Source organism: Coenobita brevimanus, chromosome 38 (assembly GCF_032717465.1).
Source record: "Coenobita brevimanus isolate Jiangsu-jjx chromosome 38, ASM3271746v2, whole genome shotgun sequence".
Taxonomy (NCBI): Eukaryota; Metazoa; Arthropoda; class Malacostraca; order Decapoda; family Coenobitidae; genus Coenobita; species Coenobita brevimanus.
The window spans coordinates 38812194-38835908 of record NC_136991.1 but is presented as its reverse complement, the minus strand read 5'-3'; the positions used below and the strand labels follow the sequence as shown (position 1 = coordinate 38835908).

At 41.7% G+C, this 23715-nt stretch overlaps 1 protein-coding gene and 1 non-coding gene across 2 annotated transcripts in view; one reads left to right on the top strand and one right to left on the bottom strand.

The window, feature by feature from the left end:
• LOC145396565 (hemicentin-2-like) overlaps positions 1 to 23715 on the bottom strand; it is a 198385-nt gene that overhangs the window by 168188 nt on the left and 6482 nt on the right. The window contains exons 2-3 of the mRNA XM_080269940.1: positions 19201 to 19298; positions 1704 to 1911 (exon numbers count right to left, since the gene is read on the bottom strand). Coding sequence (XP_080126066.1) covers positions 1704 to 1911; positions 19201 to 19298 — 306 coding nt within the window. The remainder of the gene's footprint in view (positions 1 to 1703; positions 1912 to 19200; positions 19299 to 23715) is intronic.
• LOC145396636 (5S ribosomal RNA) lies at positions 20350 to 20468 on the top strand. Its single transcript, XR_013896798.1, has one exon. It is a non-coding gene; the product is annotated as a 5S ribosomal RNA (ribosomal RNA).

The following is a 23715-nucleotide window of genomic DNA, read 5'->3' as shown; positions in this document are numbered from 1 at the left end:
CACAATATGATCTAAATGGTTAGTTTGATGGGGTGACTGGACACCCCAGGTGGGGGAAAAGTGCCCCTCTCTCTCAGTACAGCAGAAGCATGACTAAACCAATCCACATGCTCCCCCCCCTCACTGAATCAAGAGAGTACTGGAACGGGCAGAAATACTCGAATTACCGGCTAGGAAATACGAGCTTTTAAAAAAATTTGGGTTGCCAAAACACTCCACCTGACTAACGAAGGGTTGAGAGAGAGAGAGAGAGAGAGAGAGAGAGAGAGAGAGAGAGAGAGAATCGTAACTTTAGCCTCTCCTTCATGTGAAAAATACGAGGGACAAGAGGGAAGAAACTTCAGAAGGAAATCCTCTTACAGTACTTCTTCCCCCTTCCTCAGGAGCAAGACAGAAAATATGAGACACAGGGCAGCAAACATCGGACTCACCCATAACAGCGAGGTACTCCTTAACCCTTTAATGACTGAGACAGTTCTAGTTTTCTGCTTCAGCTGACACCAGAGTATAGTAATGGGTAATAGGAGCCTGGGAGTGTGAACAATAGTACTATTAATTCAGTCTTGATTGTGTAATTCATAGTGGTGTATTCCAGCCAACGCCAGACGATTTTATTGAGACAAGAGTGAGTACTGGATCCCGGGAGTGTTTATTGGCGTGAGTGGTGTAGTGCTGACGTGAGACCATCACCAGCAGTCGTCGATGATGGTGACAGCAGGAAAATAAGTACATCAGGAGGCGGTGGCTCAATCGGTAGAGAGGTGGCCTGCTGTCCTAGAGGACCAAGGTTCGAATCCCGGCTGGGGCAGGGAACAGTTTAAGGATTTGAATTTCATTAAATCAGGCTATACTGATCTACCAGAAGACCCGCCGACATGTCGTAAAAATACCCCCGCTAATACCAATACACCAGTTCTGTATGAGACAGCCCTAGCATGTATTCAATATGGACGGTGGGTGGTAGCGCCGAAGTGGTGACATGTAGAGGTGTATGGTATGTAGGAGGACTGCTGGGCCTTGATAGCAGGCTGTGAAGCCTATGCCCAGAGTCGGACACATTTAAAAAAAAAAAAAAAAAAAACCTAGTGAAAGAAAAATTATCTATAGACATGCCCACAAAAGCTAAGCACCTTTAATGAACCTTGGCGGCATAGTGTTGACTTGACGTTTGTACACGGCTTGACGTTTGTACACGGCCTCCTCTTTTACGGAGGCATCAGGAATAAAACATAAATCGAAGAGGCTGAAACTCACCGACAACAGTAAGGCGCCACGTGATGGATCTGGGTGGCGATGCGTTGACCTGATCGGTACCAGTCCGTTGTCCTTCATGGTGAAGGGAAGAAAAAGGAAAAAAGGAAAGGAAGGAACAAAAGTCAGGCACCGAAATGAAAGGATTTAACAAACTCGCCGAAAATAGTGAAGTACCTGTTGATTGACCTGGGCAACGAAGTATTCACCTGACACCATCCCTTGTCCTTAATAGTGGTTGCGGGAATTAACAGACGTCAGCGTATTGTGTATGCATTGTAGAGATGATAAGGGCTAATACTGTACTCACCCACAACAGCAAGGTACCCTTTGATTGGCCTGGGCGAAACAGAGTTAACCAGGCAAAGTACCTCGTCTTTCATGGCGCTGGCGAAAATTGAAATGACGTCATCGTAGTCAGTGGGGCAGAATCAGATTAACAATAGACTCACCGACAACAGCGAGGTACCCATTGATGGACCTGGGTGGCGTGGTATTAACCTGGCACCAGTACCACCCCTCGTCCTTCATGGTGATGTCTGTGATGGTGAGGACCCAGGTGGACCGCTGCTCCCGCTGGATGGTGATGCGTCTGTTGTTGGTGATCACCTGGGTGGCCACCGTCAGAACAGCGCCCGTTCCCTTGTAGCCCCACGCAACCTGAAATACAAGCATCAGATTTTTCGTAAGTGTTGTCATCGTCAGCTTCACCATTAATAATAATTTCTTTACCGTCATTGTCTTCGCCATTATCATTGTCAGCCTTACCATCATGGACTCCATCGTCAGCGTCGTCATCATTAATATAAGCATGGACATCGACATCGTTATTGTCATCGTCATCTTCAGCAGAAACACCACCAACAGCAACAACAACAACAAAATAATAATAATAATCATCATCATCATCGTCATCATCATTATCATCAACGTCATCATCATTATCATCAACGTCATCATCATCATCATCATCATCATCATCATCATCATCATCATCATCATCATCATCATCATCATCATCATCATCATCATCTCCTCCTCCTACTCTTCATCATCATCAGTAGCATCAACCTCAAATGAGTCAGCATTCCACTACAGGTATGAGAGTAGTTGCGACAACTTTTCCTATCATGGTGTCGAGGAATGCAGTCTGACTGTCATCTGATGGTCCAGAGTTCGATGACCAGAACATCACAGGCTGATTAATGTTTGCTGATATTTCCTGTCACACAACAGGTTTCTTTCATCATACTGATATTATCGAATGTCCGTGTGGTGACATTAACAGCACTACTCGCCCGAGTGCCAGGGGGCTGTTTCTTCCCTTCAGGCCAACAGGCCAACAGCTTGGACGAGATGCATTCATGAGTAAAATTTTGTCGATACCTCTCTGCCGGCTGTGGTGATAGACAGCGTTATATGAAGCAAACAGCAAAACAGTGTGAGAAGGAAGGACACTCTCAGTCCCTCAGGGAAGTTTTAGATATATGGAAGGCAGGACACAGTGGTGGCAGAGGACTGTCGCTCAACATTTTGCACATGCATGTACTTTGGTATCATGAATGAGACAAGGTGAGACAAGCCTTCCCTGGTTAGGTGTTGTGGAATATTGCTTGACTCATCTGGCTGACTTGAGCTTGGTCTCCGGCAAATCACAGGTGGATTATTATCGCCATCATCATCATCATCATTCCTGGTTCATATTAATGATCTCTTGTCTGTCACCCACAATTCCATCCATTCATATGCGGATGACTTAACATTTCACAGTTCATTCATACTCAGACACCCATTTACAAAGTCTAATACCTTTAACTCACAATTCAGTACAGTCGTCTCCATAAATCAAGACTTATCTATGATTAGTGAATGGGGACAAAACAACCTTGTCTCATTTAATGCTAGTAAAACTAAATATATACTGTTTACTAATAGTCAGATATTGCCAGATTCGTATATTACTTTCAGTACTACTAATATTCCCATCCCCAAAAGTATTGAAATTCTCGGTGTCTTACTTAACAATGCCCTCAGCTGGACCTCTCATGTCAGATCACTTGCTAAAACCGCCTCAAAGAAACTTGGATTGTTGTACAGCGTCCGTAACTTCTTCACTGACGAGCAGTTAGCTATTTATAAGACTCAAGTGCGCTCTAAGCTTGAATATTGCTCACCCTTGTGGAATGGATGTGGAGAGGTTGCACTGAAACAACTAGACCAAAGTCAGAACAAAGCTGTTTGAATTAATAACTCTGCTATTATAAATGAACTACTTCCCCTACAAGTAAGAAGGAATGCTGCCTCCCTTGCATTATTTTGCAGATATTTTTATGGAAAATGCTCAGAAGAAGTTGCGTTCATGGTGCCACCTTTCCATGCCTTCCCTCGTGCTACACGGGCATCTGGTAGCACTCATGACTGGAATGTTACACAGCCATATTGGAGAACTTCTGCCTATCAGAATTCTTTTATTCCCAGAACTGCATCTCTCTGGAACTTGCTTCCACGGGGTTGTTTCCCCCCAAACTTCAACCTACAGCTGTTCAAGTCCAACTATTACCGATGTTTTATGAATGGAGGACGCCAGTAGTCTGGCGTATTGATTATTTTTGTTTTCATTTGTTTTTCCTTCCTCTGTTCTTTTATTTTATAAAATCGTCATCATCATCACCATGATCATGATCTCATGATCCTGACCATCATAATAACCCTATTGCCTGAGGACGTCAATTTTCTTTCGCTCATGCCATCTCTTTGACGGTTTTCTTCAGCCTGGAATAGGCTTCATGAACTGGGAGGCATTGATGGTCTTCATTATCCCCTTCATTATCGGTAGGTTCTTTTGAATAGAGTACGATCGTCTGGTAGGAACAGCCTGAGAGAGAGAGAGAGAGAGAGAGAGAGAGAGAGAGAGAGAGAGAGAGAGAGATTCGTCCATCAACGTAATGGTTAATCGAAAAACAAAGAATTGTATTTTAGGTGACAAAGGATGCATCTTTACACGTTTTCCTTAGCCATGTAGGTCGCATATTGTGCCATCATTTGAATGAGAGAATGATCAGAAGAGTGCTATGTGAGTGAGGAGGAGGGGGAGGAGAAGAGGGTGAGATGAAGGGATGGAGTGGAGAGATATGAGAGTAGGGTGTTAACCGGAGGAAGGGCAGTCAAATGGCAGAGGACAGGGCAACGTGGAGGCGATTTGCTTGTGGTTACCCTCTACGGGATTAAGACATTTGGCAGTAGATAAATAGATGGATGGGTGTTACTTACAAAATTTCAGTGCCGACAGAGTTTGTATTATCAGCACGTATTATGCTACGGAGATGTTATACATAAGGAAGGGGTGTTATTGAAATCTCCAAAGCCAATTAGAATATGCGTTAGGAACAATCTCTCACTATGTAGGCATTTAACACTCTCAGCGTCGGAAATACAACTCTACTGTTGTATTCCAGTTACCTGAACGTATGCTTTCATTAGCACTGCCAGGCTCGGTACAGCTCCATCATTCTGTTCCAGTTAACGCCGGACACTTTGTTCAGATGAGAGAGAGAGAGAGAGAGAGAGAGAGAATAAGGCCGACCATACCCGGGAGGTACTGAGTCCAAGCCCTTTTTTCCAAGTCTTTCTCTTATATTTCTTACTACAGTATATCAAGGCGATTTTATTCCACTTTAGAAAAAATGTATATATCCCTCCGATTCGAAAATTCTCCTAAGCAGCGAAAAATCGTTTGGAGCTGGACAGAAAAAAAAAATGAAAAAAAAAAAAAAATCTCCAAATCTCTGGCTCCTGTGACTTGGCCCGCCATTCCTCCACGACCTGAAATATTCCAGTCCTTTCTTTACTCCTATAAATTTTCCTCTCTCTCTCTCTCTCTCTCTCTCTCTCTCACACACACACACACACACACACACACACACACACACACACACACACACACACACACACACACACACACACACACACACACACACACACACACACACACACACACACACACACACACACACGTATCCCTTTCACTGGGTTTATATATAGTTCTTCAGTCTGTACGGGTCTGCAGAGAGAGGAAGTGTCATTTTTAAGGGGGAAGTGCGCTCAAAAGTGCGGTATTCAAATCGTACATGATGGTATAGTCTCTCTCTCTCTCTCTCTCTCTCTCTCTCTCCTGACCCCCCAGACTTCGAGGAAACCCAATAAGCCCGATAAGAGAGAGAGAGAGAGAGAGAGAGAGAGAGAGAGAGAGAGATTTAATACGGTAGGACTTGGTTAAGGGGCATATTGAAGAAGGAGAAACGAAGATGTGAGTAGTGAGGAAAGGATGAAGTAGGAGTGAGAGAGAGAGAGAGAGAGAGAGAGAGAGAGAGAGAGAGAGAGAATCCTTTCATCCTCGTCCGACCTCACCACATCGATGCCACTCACTGGCAGCTATTCCCGTTAACCCCTTTGATGACAGAACCCTTCCTTACAATTCTACCCTGTCTCAATAATTCTCTCTCTCTCTCTCTCTCTCTCTCTCTCTCTCTCTCTCTCTCTCTCTCTCTCTCCCCCCATTATTAAGATCTTCATATTTTGGCATGACGTTGAATCACAATACTTACGGTCAGTTCCTAGTCGTAACTAAGATTTGTTATTGCTGGAAAGATAAGAGAAATGGGGAGTAAAATCTTCTAATATCACTCGTTTGTGTTGTAAAATAAACTGTAGTTGCAAAAAGAAATATATAATTTTGTCATTTTATCCTTTCATGAACATATATAGCGTCTACTTCGCTGGTGGGAAGGTGTATTGCCCCCCCAAAAGTATTCTCCTCCATGTCAGTTGAATAAATTCGTCTGGCGTCTGACTGGAGTACAATTCTGGAGTTGTCCTGATCATGAGTGGTACCAGTATGAATTCAAAAGATCCCATGACTAACTGAACCCTGACTAAAAACATCTGGAGTATGGTGGAAGTGAACACTAGGGTTTGTTACCATGGGAGAGTTACTAGTGACAAATTATCTCATTTTCCTATGACTCTCTCAGCTGAACAGTACCGTCTGGCGTCAGCTGGAACAGAATTCGAGTGAAGACGCGACCACCGGAGGATTAATTCATCAAGCAAGGTAACTAATAATAACTGTTATGAGGCTTTGCATTACTTTGCCCAGTTACACAGCAAAGTAAAGCAGAATAGCACAGCTGTTAGATTACCTCCTCGTTTGGAGGAGGTATATTATGTTTTATTTCAGCTATCTACTCGTACTGCTGATTGTATTAACTTTAGGAAAGATGTTTTGAACTATTGAAGCTAGCGGTAGGTTTCATTAACCTCAAGCCGCAGGAGTTGCTTGACCTCAATGCAATAAATCTTTCAAATGCTATAGGAAAAACATGAAACTTGTCACTGTTGTGTGTTTGCTACTTTTTTGCACTTTTTTTTTTCCAGTGAGAAGACCAGGGATCGAGCTTATTAAGTATCCTATGTTTATCTTGACTCAGATCTTCATTCTTTTGTAACTTCTTTCACGTGGTTCGGTGGTAGGGAAGACCACACTACAGCTTAACATCGTTTAAATAACTCTTCTTCGTGACTGGCGCCATATTCTAGTGGTAATCTGTTGTTACAACTCAGCTTTCATGATCAAGAGATGGCAGCTTTAGGGTAAGTTTGAGTACAAGCAGTACAATTCACGATAGACAAGTCTTCATACAAGCTAATATCATAGATCGTTTTGTTTTGTGTATATTTGTCACTTCAGTATTCACTCTGATTCACTGTAAAGTGTTTTGTAAGTACACGAATGAAGACAAACACATAAATAAGCAACCATATACAAAATATAAGGTAAGGAAAGTTTATGAATATGGACCAAGGACGAGAGCCTGTCAGCTTGGTTGAGCGCCAGGGATGCGTGTAGTGGATGTGACTGCTTATATTTCACCGACATAGCGATCAGTATTCTGGCAGGCATACAACACTTCTGGCCATACACTCGTCGACTAAGGATTTCCTAACACTTTTGCGTCACTAATTATTTAATTATTTATCCAGCCCGTTAACCTCCTTTCATTATATTGCATTTTCTCTTGCTATGTTCAGGCGACTTTTACAGTCTCGGAGAGCGACCGTGTCATGGTTATACTCGTACCTCAGTTCTCCAGTCTGAAAAGTCCTAGGTTAAATAAAGTTTTCGGTAAGTAGTAGGAAGAGAGAGAGAAAATTCGTCATGGAAGAGGTTAACATTCACTTGAATGTTATTTACCTAGGCCATGTCGATGTTAAGAGGATACAATTAACATACAATGGAAAAATAAGACTCAGATTGCACAATAAATCGAGAAGGAATAGATGTTTCGTTTGCAGCTCATCCTTAGCGGTTTGTTATGCATATTACACCTTAAACTCCATCTCTGAGATGACTTCTTTTTCCGTATTAATCCTGCTACAACACAAGATAATTTTTATTCGGTTAAGGAGCTGTAAGAGTGAAGGCATCAGTGATGGCTGTATCTAACCTCTCCAGTTCGAAAATTCTCTGTTAAGCTGATTGAAGTTGTCTGTCGATGGCAATATATATATATATATATATATATATATATATATATATATATATATATATATATATATATATATATATATATTTATCTATTGCCAGATGCCTCAATCCCGTTTGGGGTGGCCACAAACAAATCGCCTCCAAGTCGTCCTGTCCCCCGCCTTTTCACTGCCCTGCTCCCAACTCACCCCCCCCTCTCTCATATACCTCTCCACCCCATCCCTCCATCTCATCCTCGGCCTCCCCCTCCCTCTTCCCCCCTCCACCTCACTCACATACACTCTCTTCGTCAGTCTTTCACCCTCCATCCTCTCCATATGGCTAAACCACTTCAGTGTGTTCCTCATAACGCTTCCTATCATCCACATCCACACCACAACGCTCCTTTATATCCTTAGTCGTCAGCCTGTTTCTCCATGTGACTCCACAGGCTCCTCTTAAATAACTCATTTCCACTGCTCTCACTCTTGACTTGTGTCCTTCCAACAACGTCCAAGCTTCACTTCCATACGTTAGAGTTGGTATCAGAATACTGTCATGTAGTAACTTTTTCACTTCCATGCTCACTTCCCTGTTACTTATCACTGCTTTCAAAGAACCAGCAACCTTTCTTCCCTTCTGTACCCTCTCAAGCACTTCACCCTCCAAACCTCCATCCTTACTCATCACACTACCCAAGTACTTAAACGTACTCACATTTTCCAATTCCTCACCATCCAACCTCGCTGTACATTCACTGACTTCACTTCTCTCAAAGACCATCACTTTACTCTTCCCTACATTCAACTTTAGATTCCGTTTCTTACACACTCTCCCAAACTCATCCACCAAGCCTTGCAGCTCCCCTTCGTCTTCACTCAACAACACAGTATCATCTGCAAACAACAGTACAGGGAGTTTCCAAACACTAACCTCTCTCACCAGGGCCACTCCAACATCCACTACCCTACCTTGTACCTCTTTTATTACCCCATCCATGTACAGATTGAACAACCATGGAGACATGACACATCCCTGTTTCAACCCAACCTCCAAAGAGAAAAATTCACTTAGTTCACCATCCACACGCACTGCAGCCTTAGCACCATCATACATACTCTTCACAGCATTCAACAACTTTCCATCTACTCCATATATTCTTAATACTTTCCACAATCCTTGTCTATCCACCCTGTCATATGCTTTCTCCAAATCCATGAAAGCCACATACAATTTCTTTCCCTTCTCTAGAAACTTTTCCACTAAAGATCTAAGAATGAATATCTGATCTACAGAACCTCTTCCCTTCCTAAAGCCTCCCTGTTCTTCTCCAACTAATTTCTCTGTTCTTTCTCTAACTCTGTCAATAAGTATCCTACCATACACTTTTCCTATTATACTAAGAAGACTAATGCCTCTATGATTACCACACACTTCTTTTTCCCCTTTTCCTTTGTACAAGGGAATAATTATACCTGACTTCCAATCCTCCGGGACTCTACCTTCCTCCCAGGCCGATCTGCACATCTTCCACATCCATTCTACTACTATCTCTCCCACATGCTTCAGCATTTCACAACACACTCCATCAATTCCTGGGGTTTTCCCCGATTTAACTTTCTTCATTGCTTTCACAACTTCTATCCTACTGATTTCTTCCTGTCTTCTCACCTCCCTCCTTCTCCCAGCCATTCCCCAGCCACTTATACTCGCATTACTTCCATCCTGTATGTTCAACAATTTCTTAAAGTGTTCTCTCCATCTGGTCACTTTTTCTCCCTTCTCCACTAGTAATCTACCATTTTTATCTTTCACTCCCCTGCTAACTTCACTTCCACCCTGTCTTACTCTTTTCACCTCTTTCCAGAACATTTCCTTATAGTCCCTCCACTTTATACTCAAATTCCTTCCAAATTCCTCATCCACTCTCTTCTTACTCTCTCTCTTACTAATCTTTTCACCTCTCTCTTTCTTTCTACATATAACTCTCTCTTCCGCCTCTCAACTTCTTCCACCCCCCTATTTCTCATCCATTCATTGTATGCTTTCTTCTTTTGTGCCACAGCCTGTCTCACCTCTTCAGTCCACCACGCTGTTCCTTGCACCCCCCTCCGTCTTCTCTTCCTTCCACACACCACATCACATGCTGCACTTATTTCTTCTGTAAATATCCTGCACACACCTTCCACGTCTCTCATCTGCTCCAGTTCATATGCCCAATCGTTCCTCCACTTCTCTCTTATACTCTGCCTTTTTCTCATCCTCTTGTAACCTTTCCACTCTCCTTGCAACTACTCCTTCCTCTCGTCTTTCCCTTCTTCTATTCCTCCATCTTACTTGAATCCTAATTCTGGCCACCACCAAGCAGTGGTCAGAAAGTCCATTCCCCCAGCCTCTATAAACTCTTGCATCCATCACACATCTTCGCATCCTTTCATCCACACACACATAATCAATCATTGCCTTCCTTTCATTCAGTTCACCACCCACCCTTCTCATCACTTGCCATGTATACCTGTGGATCATTTTATGCCTGAAGAGGGTATTGGCTATCACCAACCTCCTCCCAGGACAAATGTCCACTAACGCACTCCCATTCTCATCTATCTCAGCAGGCACACCCCACTCACTAACTATTCCATCCACCTTCACATTCCCAACTTTACCATTCATATCACCGATCAAAAACACTCTCTTATTCCTTCCAAACTTTTCCATGCACACTTCTACATTTGTCCAGAACTCTTCTCTCACTCTTCTAGCACGATCTTGCGTTGGCGCATACACACACACAATCGCCCACATTTGTATTCCAACTTTCAACTTTACCCACACAATCCTTGACGCAACTGATCCATACTGTCTTATGCTCTTCTTCCATCTTTTACTCACAACTATACATACTCCTTCCTTTGCCCTCTCATTCTCACCTACTCCTGCACATATACCCCATCCATACTCCCATTCTCTCACACTTTCTCCTCTCCATTTTGTTTCAGTTATTCCACATACATCCACTTTCGCACCCTCAAGCACCTGGACAATCTCTCTCTCTTTCACCTCATCATTCGCTCCTCTTACATTCCATGTACCCATTACCAAGTCCTTTGTCCGGGCCTGGGTCGTCATTGTTTGGTCAGTCCTTGTCCGAGGCTTCTTGTTTGTTTTTTTAGTTAGTTGTTTTCCGGGGAGGGGCACTAACCCTCCGCCAATCCTTTTAGTCGCCTTTTACGACAAGCAGGGATACTGGGGGAGTATTCTTGAAAACCCCCCCTACCCCCAGGGGGTAGGTAGATAGATAGATAGATAAATAGATAAATAGATAGATAGATAGATGTATGTATATATATATATATATATATATATATATATATATATATATATATATATATATATATAATCATAGTATTGAGCTAATTAGCTTTTCTCATGGGTAATGCCGTTTTTTTTTTTTTATTAACATCAACATGGTTTGCATTTGTAAAGCAGTTAATTCCCAAGGTGTCATTTGCAGAATGTATCGTTAAATGAGAGTTGATACGATATCTTTCTTGTCAAGGAAACGGCTCAGCATCAATAGTTGGTAAATCATACTCACTGACAGCGACTTTATGGTATTTACTGACGATATTATTCAGCTTAGGAGGACTTCCTTAACTGGAGGAGTTACAGTAGATTATGTTTATGACTATGTTTGTACTAGCTCTTTTGTATTTCATCCCTTCAGTACAGCAGCTATTTCATGAGCTGATTATTACTTTCCGAAGGAAACCAGTTTAAAATATTAACTTCATTTTACTGAAGGGATTAATAATGATGATGACGATGATGACGATGATAGGCCTCCTCAAGACCAGCAAGGAATCGGAATTATAGAAAACCAAGAATGAGTGTAGCAGATAAAGCCTAATTATCTTTCATCGACGCATTATCAACATCTGCTTGAAGAACTACTTCCTGTTTCATTCCTTGTTTTTACTGGATTAGCCTTAACCTGCACATTATCCGCACCATCCATAATAAGACAAGGTAAATGTCTCCTGTTTCTTCGCTTGGTTTTCTACAATAACGATTTACCCACCAATTACCACTTTATGTTAGTCAGAAGAGGCAGGAGATAGGGTTTGTTAAGAAAATTGTCTCCTACCTCCTCCCTTGCATCACTCGCCCTGCTGTGGGCAAAATCCAAGGAGAGGTATTACTGTCTTCTCTGTCAGCAAAGGACACGGGTCGTATTCTAGGTGACTTTAGGGATTTCGTAGCCCCAATTCCTCAGCTGTTTATTACACCCGCGACTCGCGAAGCAAGAGCGGGTGTTATGCTTTGATCGGTGTGTGTGTGTGTGTGTGTGTGTGTGTGTGTGTGTGTGTGTGCGCGTGCGTGCGCGTTTGAGTACAAGAGAGAGAGAGCAGTTTAGGTGCGACTGGAGACAGGTGCTAACCTAATGTACAGTCAACAAGAGTTCCACCTGGACTACCTAGTCGCTGGATGTGGCTAACGTGGCAACAGTGCGTGTGTGTGTGTTCGTGTGTACATGCCCGAGAATTTATCGAATCATCAAGCTTCATCTTCTTTGTCGTATTATATTATTATGTGGTCATTGTATTATGCTGTGATATTGGCTAATAAATACTGTGATTAGTATAATGAGCTGTGCGCTATGCTATTTATAAAGTCTGATTTATATAAAATAATTCTTTTATCTTGTAGCGTGAACCACGATACAGGTTGACCTGTGGTTCAGAAACAATGAGCAAGTTCACCCATAAATGGAGCGATGTTTCTGAACCACAACTCAACCTGCATCGTGGTTCACGGTACAAGATAAGAGAAGAATTATTATATATAAATCAGACTTTATAAATAGCATAGTGCACAGCTCATTATCCCAATCACACAGTATTTATTAGCCAATATCACAGCATAATACAATGACCACATAATAACATAATACGGCAAAAAGGATGAAGCTTGATTCAAAAAATTCTCGGGCATGTGCACACTCACACACTCACACAGGCACTGTTGCCACGTTAGCCACATCCCGCGACTAGGTGGTCCGCGTGGAACTCTTGTTGACTGTACAACGAACCTGCTCGAGTAGGCCACTTTGCAAGCAGTTTCCATTACCATACTCCAACATGTGTTGCTTCAGGTGCCCAATGACAGTGTGAACTGGCCTTTATGAAGTAGCAGCATGCAGCTAATTTGAGCGTGTGAACGAGATTTGCAGAATTGTTCCTGTCCGTAGAATGAAAATATAATTATGTGAAACACTCATTCGTCCTCCTAAGGATGTTTTACATTATCATTTTTTAAACATAGCGTTAAAGCACGGTTACGAATGATAGGTGGATAACTGATCTTGTAGACACGTAACACGAACCACCCTCTTTGCTAGAAGAGGGTTCAGCGGGTTTAATTTGGTGATGCCACCCGCCACACACATGCACTTCACCACCATGCTTCGAAACATATGAGTGAACCAGTCTTTACTGGTATGGACTCGGGCACTGGGCGGCGTCCTTGCTGTGTCGGTACCTGGCAACGAGACAAGTTTTGCCACTATCTGCCTACTCTCCTCTCGTTGTTTTAACTCACTTGCCAGTGATAGTGTTTAGTCTTGTGAGAGGTTGGGGTGTGTGGACGTATTGTGAACGATTAGCAGCAGTATTTTCGTAGTAACAAGGCTACTGATATATACACTATAATGATTGATTTCATGAATGTATAGCCATGGGTGACAAGAACTTAAGTAACATTACCAGCATCTGTAATGTTTTATTGACTACCGTATATTCATGACTGACAAGAACCGACCTGGCCTTCAAGAAGATTTGCGACTGTGAAGGGGTGTGATAGAAAAGTGATAAATTACGGAAACGAAAAGTACTGAGAATATAACAAGGTAAAGGCTAGATCGGTGCAGAAGTGCATATGGCCGATAGCACGGTGTAAAGCATACGAATAACATGGGCGTGCCTTAACGAAATGAAAAGTTTTGTAGTTCGTGAAAATCTGATGATGAATACTTAGATACAGAGTTGATAAATATGTTCATATTCAGGAGGTGGATGAAAATGGTGATGGAAAAATGAACATAAAGAAGAAAAATAAGAATAGTTTGCGAAATTGTGTGAGATTAAGTGTTTATCAAATGAGGCGATAATGTTGTTAATGTTAGCTGATGTGAGAAGATGCTGATAAACTGTGATTTAGGAGGCAGTAACAAAAACTACATGACATATCCATCAACAAAACGCGGGCTCTGAAGTGAAATTATCACAGCAGAATAAAAAAAAAAAAAATGGTGCTGAGAACAGGATGATGTAAAAATTGACTGGAAATATAAAAGAATAGTATTAAATAACTAAAAATATCAATAACAGTGAGACTTAACAAACATATTAAAGACTTAAAATGGGTGGGTAGATATTTAGCCGTAACAGTGTCCCAGTGCTAACCTACGTCTTACTCCAGATCCTGTTCCACATTCAGCCCCACTGTGACTCCACTACCAGCCTCCCTTCAGTGTGCGATCCCCAGTTTAACCAAAGTAAGCTGACCGTGAAGGTCTGCCTTTCAAGTTTCCTCATGATGATCTTGATACACACTCATACACACTGCCCCTACACAGCACACAAGGCACAGTTAAGGGTATGTAATAGGCAAGTGTGTACTGATCTACCCCCTCCCTCTCTCTCTCTCTCTCTCTCTCTCTCTCTCTCTCGTGTGTGTGTGTGTGTGTGTGTGTGTGTGTGTGTGTGTGTGTGTGTGTGTGTGTGTGTGTGTGTGTGTGTGTGTGTGTGTGTCGTTAGTTCAGGTACATGCCACTAGATGACTACTCACACCCACACGCTGCCACTTACGTAATTAGCGTAGGTTGCTCTGGTTTGGTGTAATAGCATTAGCAGGTTTTTAATTAGATGACGGATGGCCATACAGGGAAGCAGTGAAAATTGTTTTAACGAAATGAATGTCCTGAATAAGTTTGGCACCACAGCGAGATAATACACTTTGGTCCATTTGATCAGTTCTTCATTACTGTACTATCACGTCCCAGCAGCTGGTAGGTTAGGCCAGTGGTGTGGTTCATAAGGGTTGAAGAGGAACAGTCTGCTTTCATGAAGCCTTCAAGTAGCCTTTATGCACAGCATTTGTTGACTATGAGCTAAAGATACGAAACTGCGGAAGTGATAAGAGTACCTGGAAGTCAGTCTAAAGGAGTCTCTGTATGTTATACTTTATATCCTTTAACTTCACCTGAATTTGTCATATCTCCATCTGTAATGCTGAGTTATAGAAGTACAGTACATAAATACTACAATATGATACTGTCCACTATTAGGTATTATGGGCAGCAGTTGCGCCGTCGTATTTTCATACTGCCATTGAGCTGCATGAAATAAGTTGGAAAAGGACGAAAGTGTGGGCCAGGTAATGATGAAAAGAGTATAGCGCGTTAGAAAATCTGTGTGTGTGTGTGTGTGTGTGTGTGTGTGTGTGTGTGTGTGTAGCGCTTGCAGTGTGTCTGTGTGACCTTTAGCATCTGCATATGTCATCAGGCTGTTTCCTCTTTGTGTTGCAAGTAGCGTGACTTGACATTAGCCTTTATCAGGCTGCATGTACAACTCTCCATTATACACATTTTGCTTTTCTTTTGCATGGATATGACATTATTTTTCATTAACATTCTTCCTCTTGTTCTTGGAAATCTTTTCACTTTACATTCTTCACTTTTATATCATCACTCTCCCTTGTTTGCACGTAAATATTCTCTTTTGCATTACCGTAACAGTCTTCCATTTTGGATTTAAAGACTTTCATCTACATCATTCTTTTTTTCATTATAGCTTTCCAGTTTGCACGCAGAGGCTATCACTATGTTTACACTAACATTCATTTAAAACATTCCTTTTTGCATTTTTAACCTTTCATTCTGCAATTACAACGTTAGCATTCCTTCTTTATGCATTTACCGTTGTCTTTTGTTATGCTTACATTTTCTGATTTTAAAATCTTCCTATATCCATTTACTTTCCTGCCTTGCAATACCAGTTAACCATTGAGGTGCCATTTTATTTTATTTCATTTTGGTTTATTTTATTTAGTCTCCAAATGTCAATTTGCAACTCTGGGAAACGTTTTCCAGCCAAAGGATGAAGGTTCATGTTCCTCATATGTTAATTCTTTCATTCCGGTGATGAATTTTGTACTCTTACTATTTCCAAACGGTTTTATTCATCTAAGGATAAACGTTTCGAACTAGTGGGGTTAGATGTAGCCTTCCATAATCTCTACCCTACCAGCGGTCCTTCCTAAAAGATGATTGAAATAATCTGTCCGTAATAAGAAATTTGTCATCGTAGAAGAGGAGTAAACTTTTTGTGGCTGTGAATGAAAGTAGATAATATATTAAAGTTAACACAAGACAGTTCTGTTCAGCTATGGGAAACATTCAATGGTTTTAAAAGCATTTCAGTTACCTCATTTTTTGCCATGGATAAGCACACTTTGTTTTTTTAACCGAAAACAGTTCATTTTGCCAGGCTGGGAGAAATCCAAGCAGACAAGCGCTGAATACACTAAAAGAAAGGAGGATCACGAACTTGGAATATAGCGTGGAAATAATCACGGACTGTCGACACTCTTCACATTTTCTGCATTGATCGATTTTATGGGACTGCTTATTTTTTATTCTTTTCAGTTTTACCATCATTCAATTTAAGTGCTTTCTGACAATATTATTACCGTTTGTAGTGCTGCTGTTTCAGATGGACTTACCCCTCACCCCGAGACGTATCTTTTGGCTTTTGCTTTTTGTTCTTTCTCTCTCCAAACAATTTTATGCAGCTCAGGAAATGTTATTAGATTTGGATGGCCTTCACCCATTTACTGTGAGTGTTCTGTTAAGCACCATAAAACTGTCTGGTGTTATCAAAAGTATACTAAAGGAATGTGCCACCGGACTGGAGTGGATAAACTGTGTACGTAAGTCGTAGAGTCAGCCAGCAACATTTCCTATAATCATAGCAGTTAACGAAAGAGAAACACTTTGGATGTAGGATGCAAAAATATTAGGGTCACAAGGCTGTGTGCTTAAAAGTTAACCCTATCGATTCAATGACATTTCTTTTTCATGGCAGCTAACACTTTTATTCAGCTTCGGAAAGTGCTCTTGTGTAATTATTAACGGATTAAACGAAGCTAGATCTAACAAAATCATTTCGAAAATCTCTCATAAACTGACGAGAATCACCTGAGGGCAGCTAGCACGAAATGAACAGTCTGTCATCGGAATCAAGAGGTTACAACTTAAATGGCATATGTGAAGGCAAATACCAAAATTTAGACGATAATTTTGAAGTGCATAAGAAGAATAGAACATGTCTGGCCATTGTATATCATTACGGATTACTCTCTTTTTATGAGGGTGCAGACTAAGCAAATGATAACTGTAGGCCGTCGAAAATTGGGGCTTCCCTACCTCTTCGTGTATGAAGTGCTGGGCGAGGTAGATTAGGGTGGAGCGTGGAATAATCGAGGGTGCAGGGCGGTGTAGTGGAGGGTGCAGGATGGAGTCGTTGAAGGTGCAGGGTGGAATAGTTGAGGGTGCAGGGTTGGGTAGTTGAGAGTGCAAGGTGGAACAGTTGAGGGTGCAGAGTGGAACAGTTGAGGGTGCAGGTTGGAACAGATGAGGGTGTAGGGTGGAACAGTTGAGAGTGCAGGATGAACAGTTGAGAGTGCAGGATGAACAGTTGAGGGTGCAGGGTGGAACAGTTGAGGGTGCAGGGTGGAACAATTGAGGGTGCGGAGTGGAACAAGTAAGGGTGCAGGGTGGAACAAGTAAGGGTGCAGGGTGGAACAGTTGAGGGTGCAGGGTGGAACAGGTAAGGGTGCAGGGTGGAACAAGGAAGGGTGCACGGTGGAACAGGTAAGAGTGCAGAGTGGAACAGGTAAGGGTGCAGAGTGGAACACTTAAGGGTGCAGGGTAGAACAGTGGAGGGTGCAAGGTTGAATAGTTGAGGGTGTACAGTGGAACAGGTAAGGGTGCAGAGTGGAACACTTAAGGGTGCAGGGTAGAACAGGTAAGGGTGCAGGGTGAAACAACTGAGGGTGCGAGGTTGAATAGTTGAGGGCGCAGGGTGGAATAGTTGACAGAAGGGCATGATATATAATAATGGAACATTGAAATGTTAAACAACTGAGGGTGGAGCAATGTAAAGTGCAGCAAGGAACGGTGAAGCAGGTACAGGTGAAACAGAAAAAGGATCTGTTTGTGGACCATTAAGAAGGACGAGGTCTGGCCTGACCCTATAGCGTTTGTAGGTCGCAGAAAATACAGAACGTAATCAGTGGAACGTTTCGAGACGGAACATGAAGAAGGATGAGATTTAACCGTTTAGTGTTTCAAGTTCTCAACAACAAAGAACATTTAGCAGTGAAACATTTAGCGGTTGAGCGTTAATCGCTTTAATACAGTGACGTATGTTTAGGAGAGATACCTGAAGCCAGATGGGTCAGATGTACACACAACAAAAAAACTATCGTTACACCTTCTGCGCGATATAAAATGACACACGAATGAAAGTTTTTCATAACAGCCTCCTCCATTGGTATCCCTGCGTGTGTTTGTTGCATATTTATTATAAGCTATATCTATTGCTTCTCCCATGCATATTTCTACCTCGTCCTAGGATATTTGGCAACTCACCCACAGGCTTACCAACCCTAGCGAGACAGCCGGGTTGTTCAGTATGAAACACATCGGCCCCCCTGTAACGATAGATTTTTTGCTGCGTGTACACACGATCAAAAATGCCTCTGCCCCTTAGCGTACGATGGTTGTGAAAATGAGCGAGTTCTGCAGACACACATGAATCTGTAAGTCTGGTGACTCAAAACATATACCACCTAGTATGTGATTTTTTTTTTTTTTTCAATTTCAAGTTCAAATAATTACCAAAGATACTGTTTTCACATAATCACAGACTGCCCCATATTTCACAATGCTACGTCCATGTTTCAGAATGATATGTGCCGTTAGAGGGCAGAGACTTTTTTGAGCGTGTGTACAGGCGCCTCGACTCTTAAATATAACAGAGGTGGTGTGTTGTAGGTTAAATGTGACAGTGGTGTATTTATTTACGTCTTCGTTATAGCTACTGTATTGAAATAACTTCATTATGGTAGTCAGACCATTGTAGACGTGAGACATAAACAAATACACTGGTGCCACATGAGACCACCGACACACCCCTTTGTAGTGTTTACAAATGGAGCCAATTGTACTCGTACGGTACACGTCATTAATCCTTGTTCTACGAGAAATCGCTCCTAAACTGCATACAGTCGTATAAAGGCAGAAAGAATAAAAACGAAAGTACCTTATTGGACTAAAGGAGCTAACAAGAACGAGAACTGACCTTGTAGTGTCCCAGGTTTTCGACAACACAGGTGAGCTTGGCAGTGCGTCCCACCTGAGCAGTCACATTCTGGATGGGCTGCTCGAAGTACGGCGAGTCTGTGGTAAAGATGGAAAACTGGTTAGGGAGTATTGTTGTGGATTAAAAATAGCAGATTAGTTCAGTTTAGTAAGATAGGAATAATACTTAAAAAAAAAAATGAGTAAATACCATTAAATACCATACCAGTATATCATACCAGCTGCTCGAATTCAAAGTCTTTGGCAAGGAGAGAGAGAGAGAGAGAGAGAGAGAGAGAGAGAGTGCTTACTACAGAGAGAGTGCTTGACCTGTTGTAGGATACTTGCAAGCTGAAAAATTATTCACATTTGTGTTAATTTATTTGTTTTTTGAGTCATTTTTTGTGACGTACACGATGTATATAGTTTTTCTATATATCAGGTGGGTATAAGCACGATATTCACATGAGAGATTTAGTATTACAGTATGAGCATGCAGACTGCTTTGGCAGTGCGGTATGAGGCTCACAGGGGTGCGATTATGATGAGTGACATTTTTCTCGTTAAAATAAGTGACTCAGAGACAATGTCGTTCCTAAGTCTACCCCTGAGAGAGCCTGGCAGATATCATAGAGGATTTTGGATGTTAGAGAATTCTGATTTAGGGAATGTGGTAGGCTAGGTTGTTTGTTACATTTGGGGTATTTGTGTGTGGAACAGGAGTTTGTGGGTGATTAGAAATTAATCAGATGAGTTAAGGGATTTGGTTGTGGAAAGAGAGAGAGAGAGAGAGAGAGAGAGAGAGAGAGAGAGAGAGAGGAGTTATTAGCAGGTTTTATGGATCCTTAAGGAAACTGGAAAGCAACGATACACCCCATTTTCTTGAGATATTTCTGAACAGCTGAAAGTTGGGAACGATTTCCAGAAATAAATAAATAAATAAATAAAAGAAAGCAGAAAAGTGAGAGAAACGGTAGTTAATGTCGCTTTTTCAGCTGGATAGGTACCGTAGTGGCTAATTTATCTTTTCACGTAATAACAAAGATGAAGATATTTGCGGCAGGCTGGGGAAGTGCGGGTGTGTCTTCTTTTCCCCCCCTTCTCTAACACGTGGCACAGGTTTTATTTTAACCCATTAACTTTCATTAGTGCCAACGGCCATACCACGTTGAGTACACTGCTTCCCGTCCGATCAGCGAAGTTAAGCAACGTTGGGTCTGGTTAGTACTTGGATGGGTGACCACCTGGGAACACCAGATGCTGTTGACATAACTTTCTCCCTACGTGTCAAGTGGGGTTGGTGGAGGATTAGTGCGCCTCCCTGTAAAACAGTTAACTCTAAGCCCTTGACCACCCCGTTTGGGATACATGGCGTCTGGCAGGGAATGAAAAAAAACTTTCACTGTTCCCTCTGTTGTCATTTAGGAACCCATATTAATGTGTTTATCGTACTGATTAAACTTAACTACAAAGTGATGTCATTAATCATGTTTATACAAGATCACCTTGGCCTGGCTATCGTACTGACATTCGTTGGGCTGCCTCTGTCTGTGTCCAGTGATTATTTGAATTTCCTTGAACTTACAAGCACGAGTGTTCCGTCAGATTGTTGTATTTTTGATATGTATTATTACCTGTATCAGTGAAGTCCTTATACCAAAGAAAGGAAAAATGCATAGGCCTATTCCTTTTTCTTTTATAGTATACGCCCAAATCCTTTAAACTAAGACTAACTTTGAGATATTAAATCAACTAATTTGTTCCAGAATGGGAGCAATGGCAGACTCTACATGAACGTGAAGGAACCATTGACAATATGCAAATTAGAAAGAGAAATAGTTTCAGTACATAGTTTATCTATTGATTACTGAAAAAGACATATGTTTTATTGTGGTAACAACAATGGCAAACACTGTCAATGAAAGTGAGGGGCATTAGCAAGACGTGAGGATGTGTAGATCAGATATTCGTTTTAAGGTGGTTACCGGTAGTGAAATAAGTATTTAGAGGTGGTAAAGAAGTTGTATGCTGCTTTCATAGATAAGGAAACATAAGGCAATGTAAGTAAGCAGGGAATGGGGAAAATGCTGAATTTCGCGGAGTAGATGGGAAACAGCTAAATGCTGTCAGGAGTATGTACAAGGGCTTAAGGGCCGCAGTGAATGGAAAGTGAACGAGTGAGTTCTTTCATATAAATATTGGACTGAAACAGAGATGTCCCATGTCTCCGCGGTTATTTACTGTACATATGGATTGTAAAAAAAAAAAAAAAAAAAAGTAAAACAGTGGATGTTGAAATGTCCATAGTCGAGAGAAACTAAGGCTTGGAAGCTGCGCGTGTTGTTTGCTATTAGTTCTGTGTTGTTAAGTAATATGTAAGGGGAGTTACAAGGCTTGGTGAATGAGTTTGGAAGTGTGTGTTAAAACGAAACTTAAAGTTGAATGTAACTAAAAACGAAATTTAAAAGTGAACGTAACTATGAGTAAAGTTATGGTTAGCCTATTGTGAGGAAGGAAGTTGGGAGTATACAGTATAGTGTGAATGCATTCAAGTATTTAGGTCGTGTGACGAGTAAGAACGGAACTTCAGAGGGTGAAGCGCATGAAATGGTGAAGCAGGGAAGAAAGGTTGCTGCTTCACTGAAGGTGTTGATAAAGAGTAGGTGCGCTTGTTAGGAAAAAAAAAAAAAAAAAAACGCTGCGCGACAGGACTGTAATCCCTACTCTGTCACATGGTTGTGCAGCGTGTACCTACTTGGAGGGATAAAAGTCAAGAGTAAGAGCAGTGGAAATGAATTATGTCAGAGGAGCATGGGAAGCTACGTGGAGAGGCAGCAGGTAAAAGAAGAAATAAAGATGAGCCATAATTTTGGTGTCAATGTGTTGGAAAGCATTTAGAATATTACTCTGAGGTGGTTTGGCCGTGTAGAAAGGATGGAGAATGAGAGGCTGACAAGAAGAGTGCATGTGAGTGAGGTAGAGGGATGGGTTGGGAGGGGGAGACCAAGGATGTATGGAGGGATGTTTTGGAGAGGGGGAGACCGAGGATGAATGGAGGGATGTGTTGGAGAGGGATGAGAGAGTGTGTGAGTGGGAGATAGGGCAGCCAGATGGCGGAGAACATGGTGACACTGAGGCCATTTGTTTATGGTCATCCATTACGGGGCGTCTGCCTATAGATAGACAGGGAGATCTAAAGGGAACAGTGTATTTTCTAAACATAATCATGATGTTCTTTAAATCGTGATTGATACACCGGCTGTAGCCAAATCTGGTATAATAAAATGTATTTTTACATTTTGGGGGGCAAATGTTACTTTATTAATACTGCTGTATTTCACCTTGTGCCAGAGAGAAAAGCACATTCTTCAAGTCTAATCATGGTTGGTCTTTAATGGGTTGGTGGAGAAGACATACTACCCAGGCTTATTATGAATAGACAGTTACTGTATTCAGCTGGGAAAAATATCAGTAATTATGATTGGGATAGTGGTAGAAAAATATGGGTGCCACATAACCATGGCAGAGCCACTCGAGAAAGTAAAGAAGCTAAGTGATGCTTAAGTATACTCATGTATTTGCTTCGGACAATGTCTCTCCAACGCCTAGTATAAAGTGATTGATAAAAGCATCTAATCAAGGAAACTTAACAGCAGAGATCATTACTCCTGAAGAATCATACAGTAATAATAATAATAATAATAATAATAATAAAGGAAATTGTACCCATCAAGTGATGCATCGGTGACGAGCTTGTTTTATATATATTTGTTCTGAAGAGCCCGGCACATCTCGACTGGCAGTGCGTGAATTACTATTACACTGTTCTAGCGCAGGAATCAAAGGGGAATATTGTGGCATTTATATCCTTTCTAATCACGCTTCATGGCGCTAATTGATATTACTATAGTCGCGGCGCATGACTCTGAGGTTGTCATTATCGTAACCAGGCAACCTACCAGTCAAAAGTGTGTCCGATTTCACATCATATTATACACGAATCATATTACACTTGAATATATTATATACGAATATCATTATACAGGAACATACTATACACGAATCACACGCGTCTCATGTTCTACACGAAATCAGACGCACTGTTAAGGGGTAGGTTGCCAGGGTACGATAACAGCAGCCTCAGAGTCGCGCGCCGCAGCTATGTAGTTACAGTACTGTAGTTCTTGCTACGTGTCCCGCCGGGTTCTCAAAGCCTGTGTGTGTGTGTGTGTGTGTGTGTGTGTGTGTGTGTGTGTGTGTAATTTGTAGGCTATAGGGTATATCTATCTATCTATCGAATTATCTATCTATCTATATATAATGAGAGAGAGAGAGAGAGAGAGAGAGAGAGAGAGAGAGAGAATGAACTGATTACTGTACATTTTAAAATCAGTCGACCAAAGGTCAGTGTCACAGGGCAAGGTCAGAGATTCGACACACTGTGAGTCCTCCTTGTTTTGTCTTATATGTCATTCTGTCAAAATAATTTGCATCTGTATGATACAGGAAGCCATTA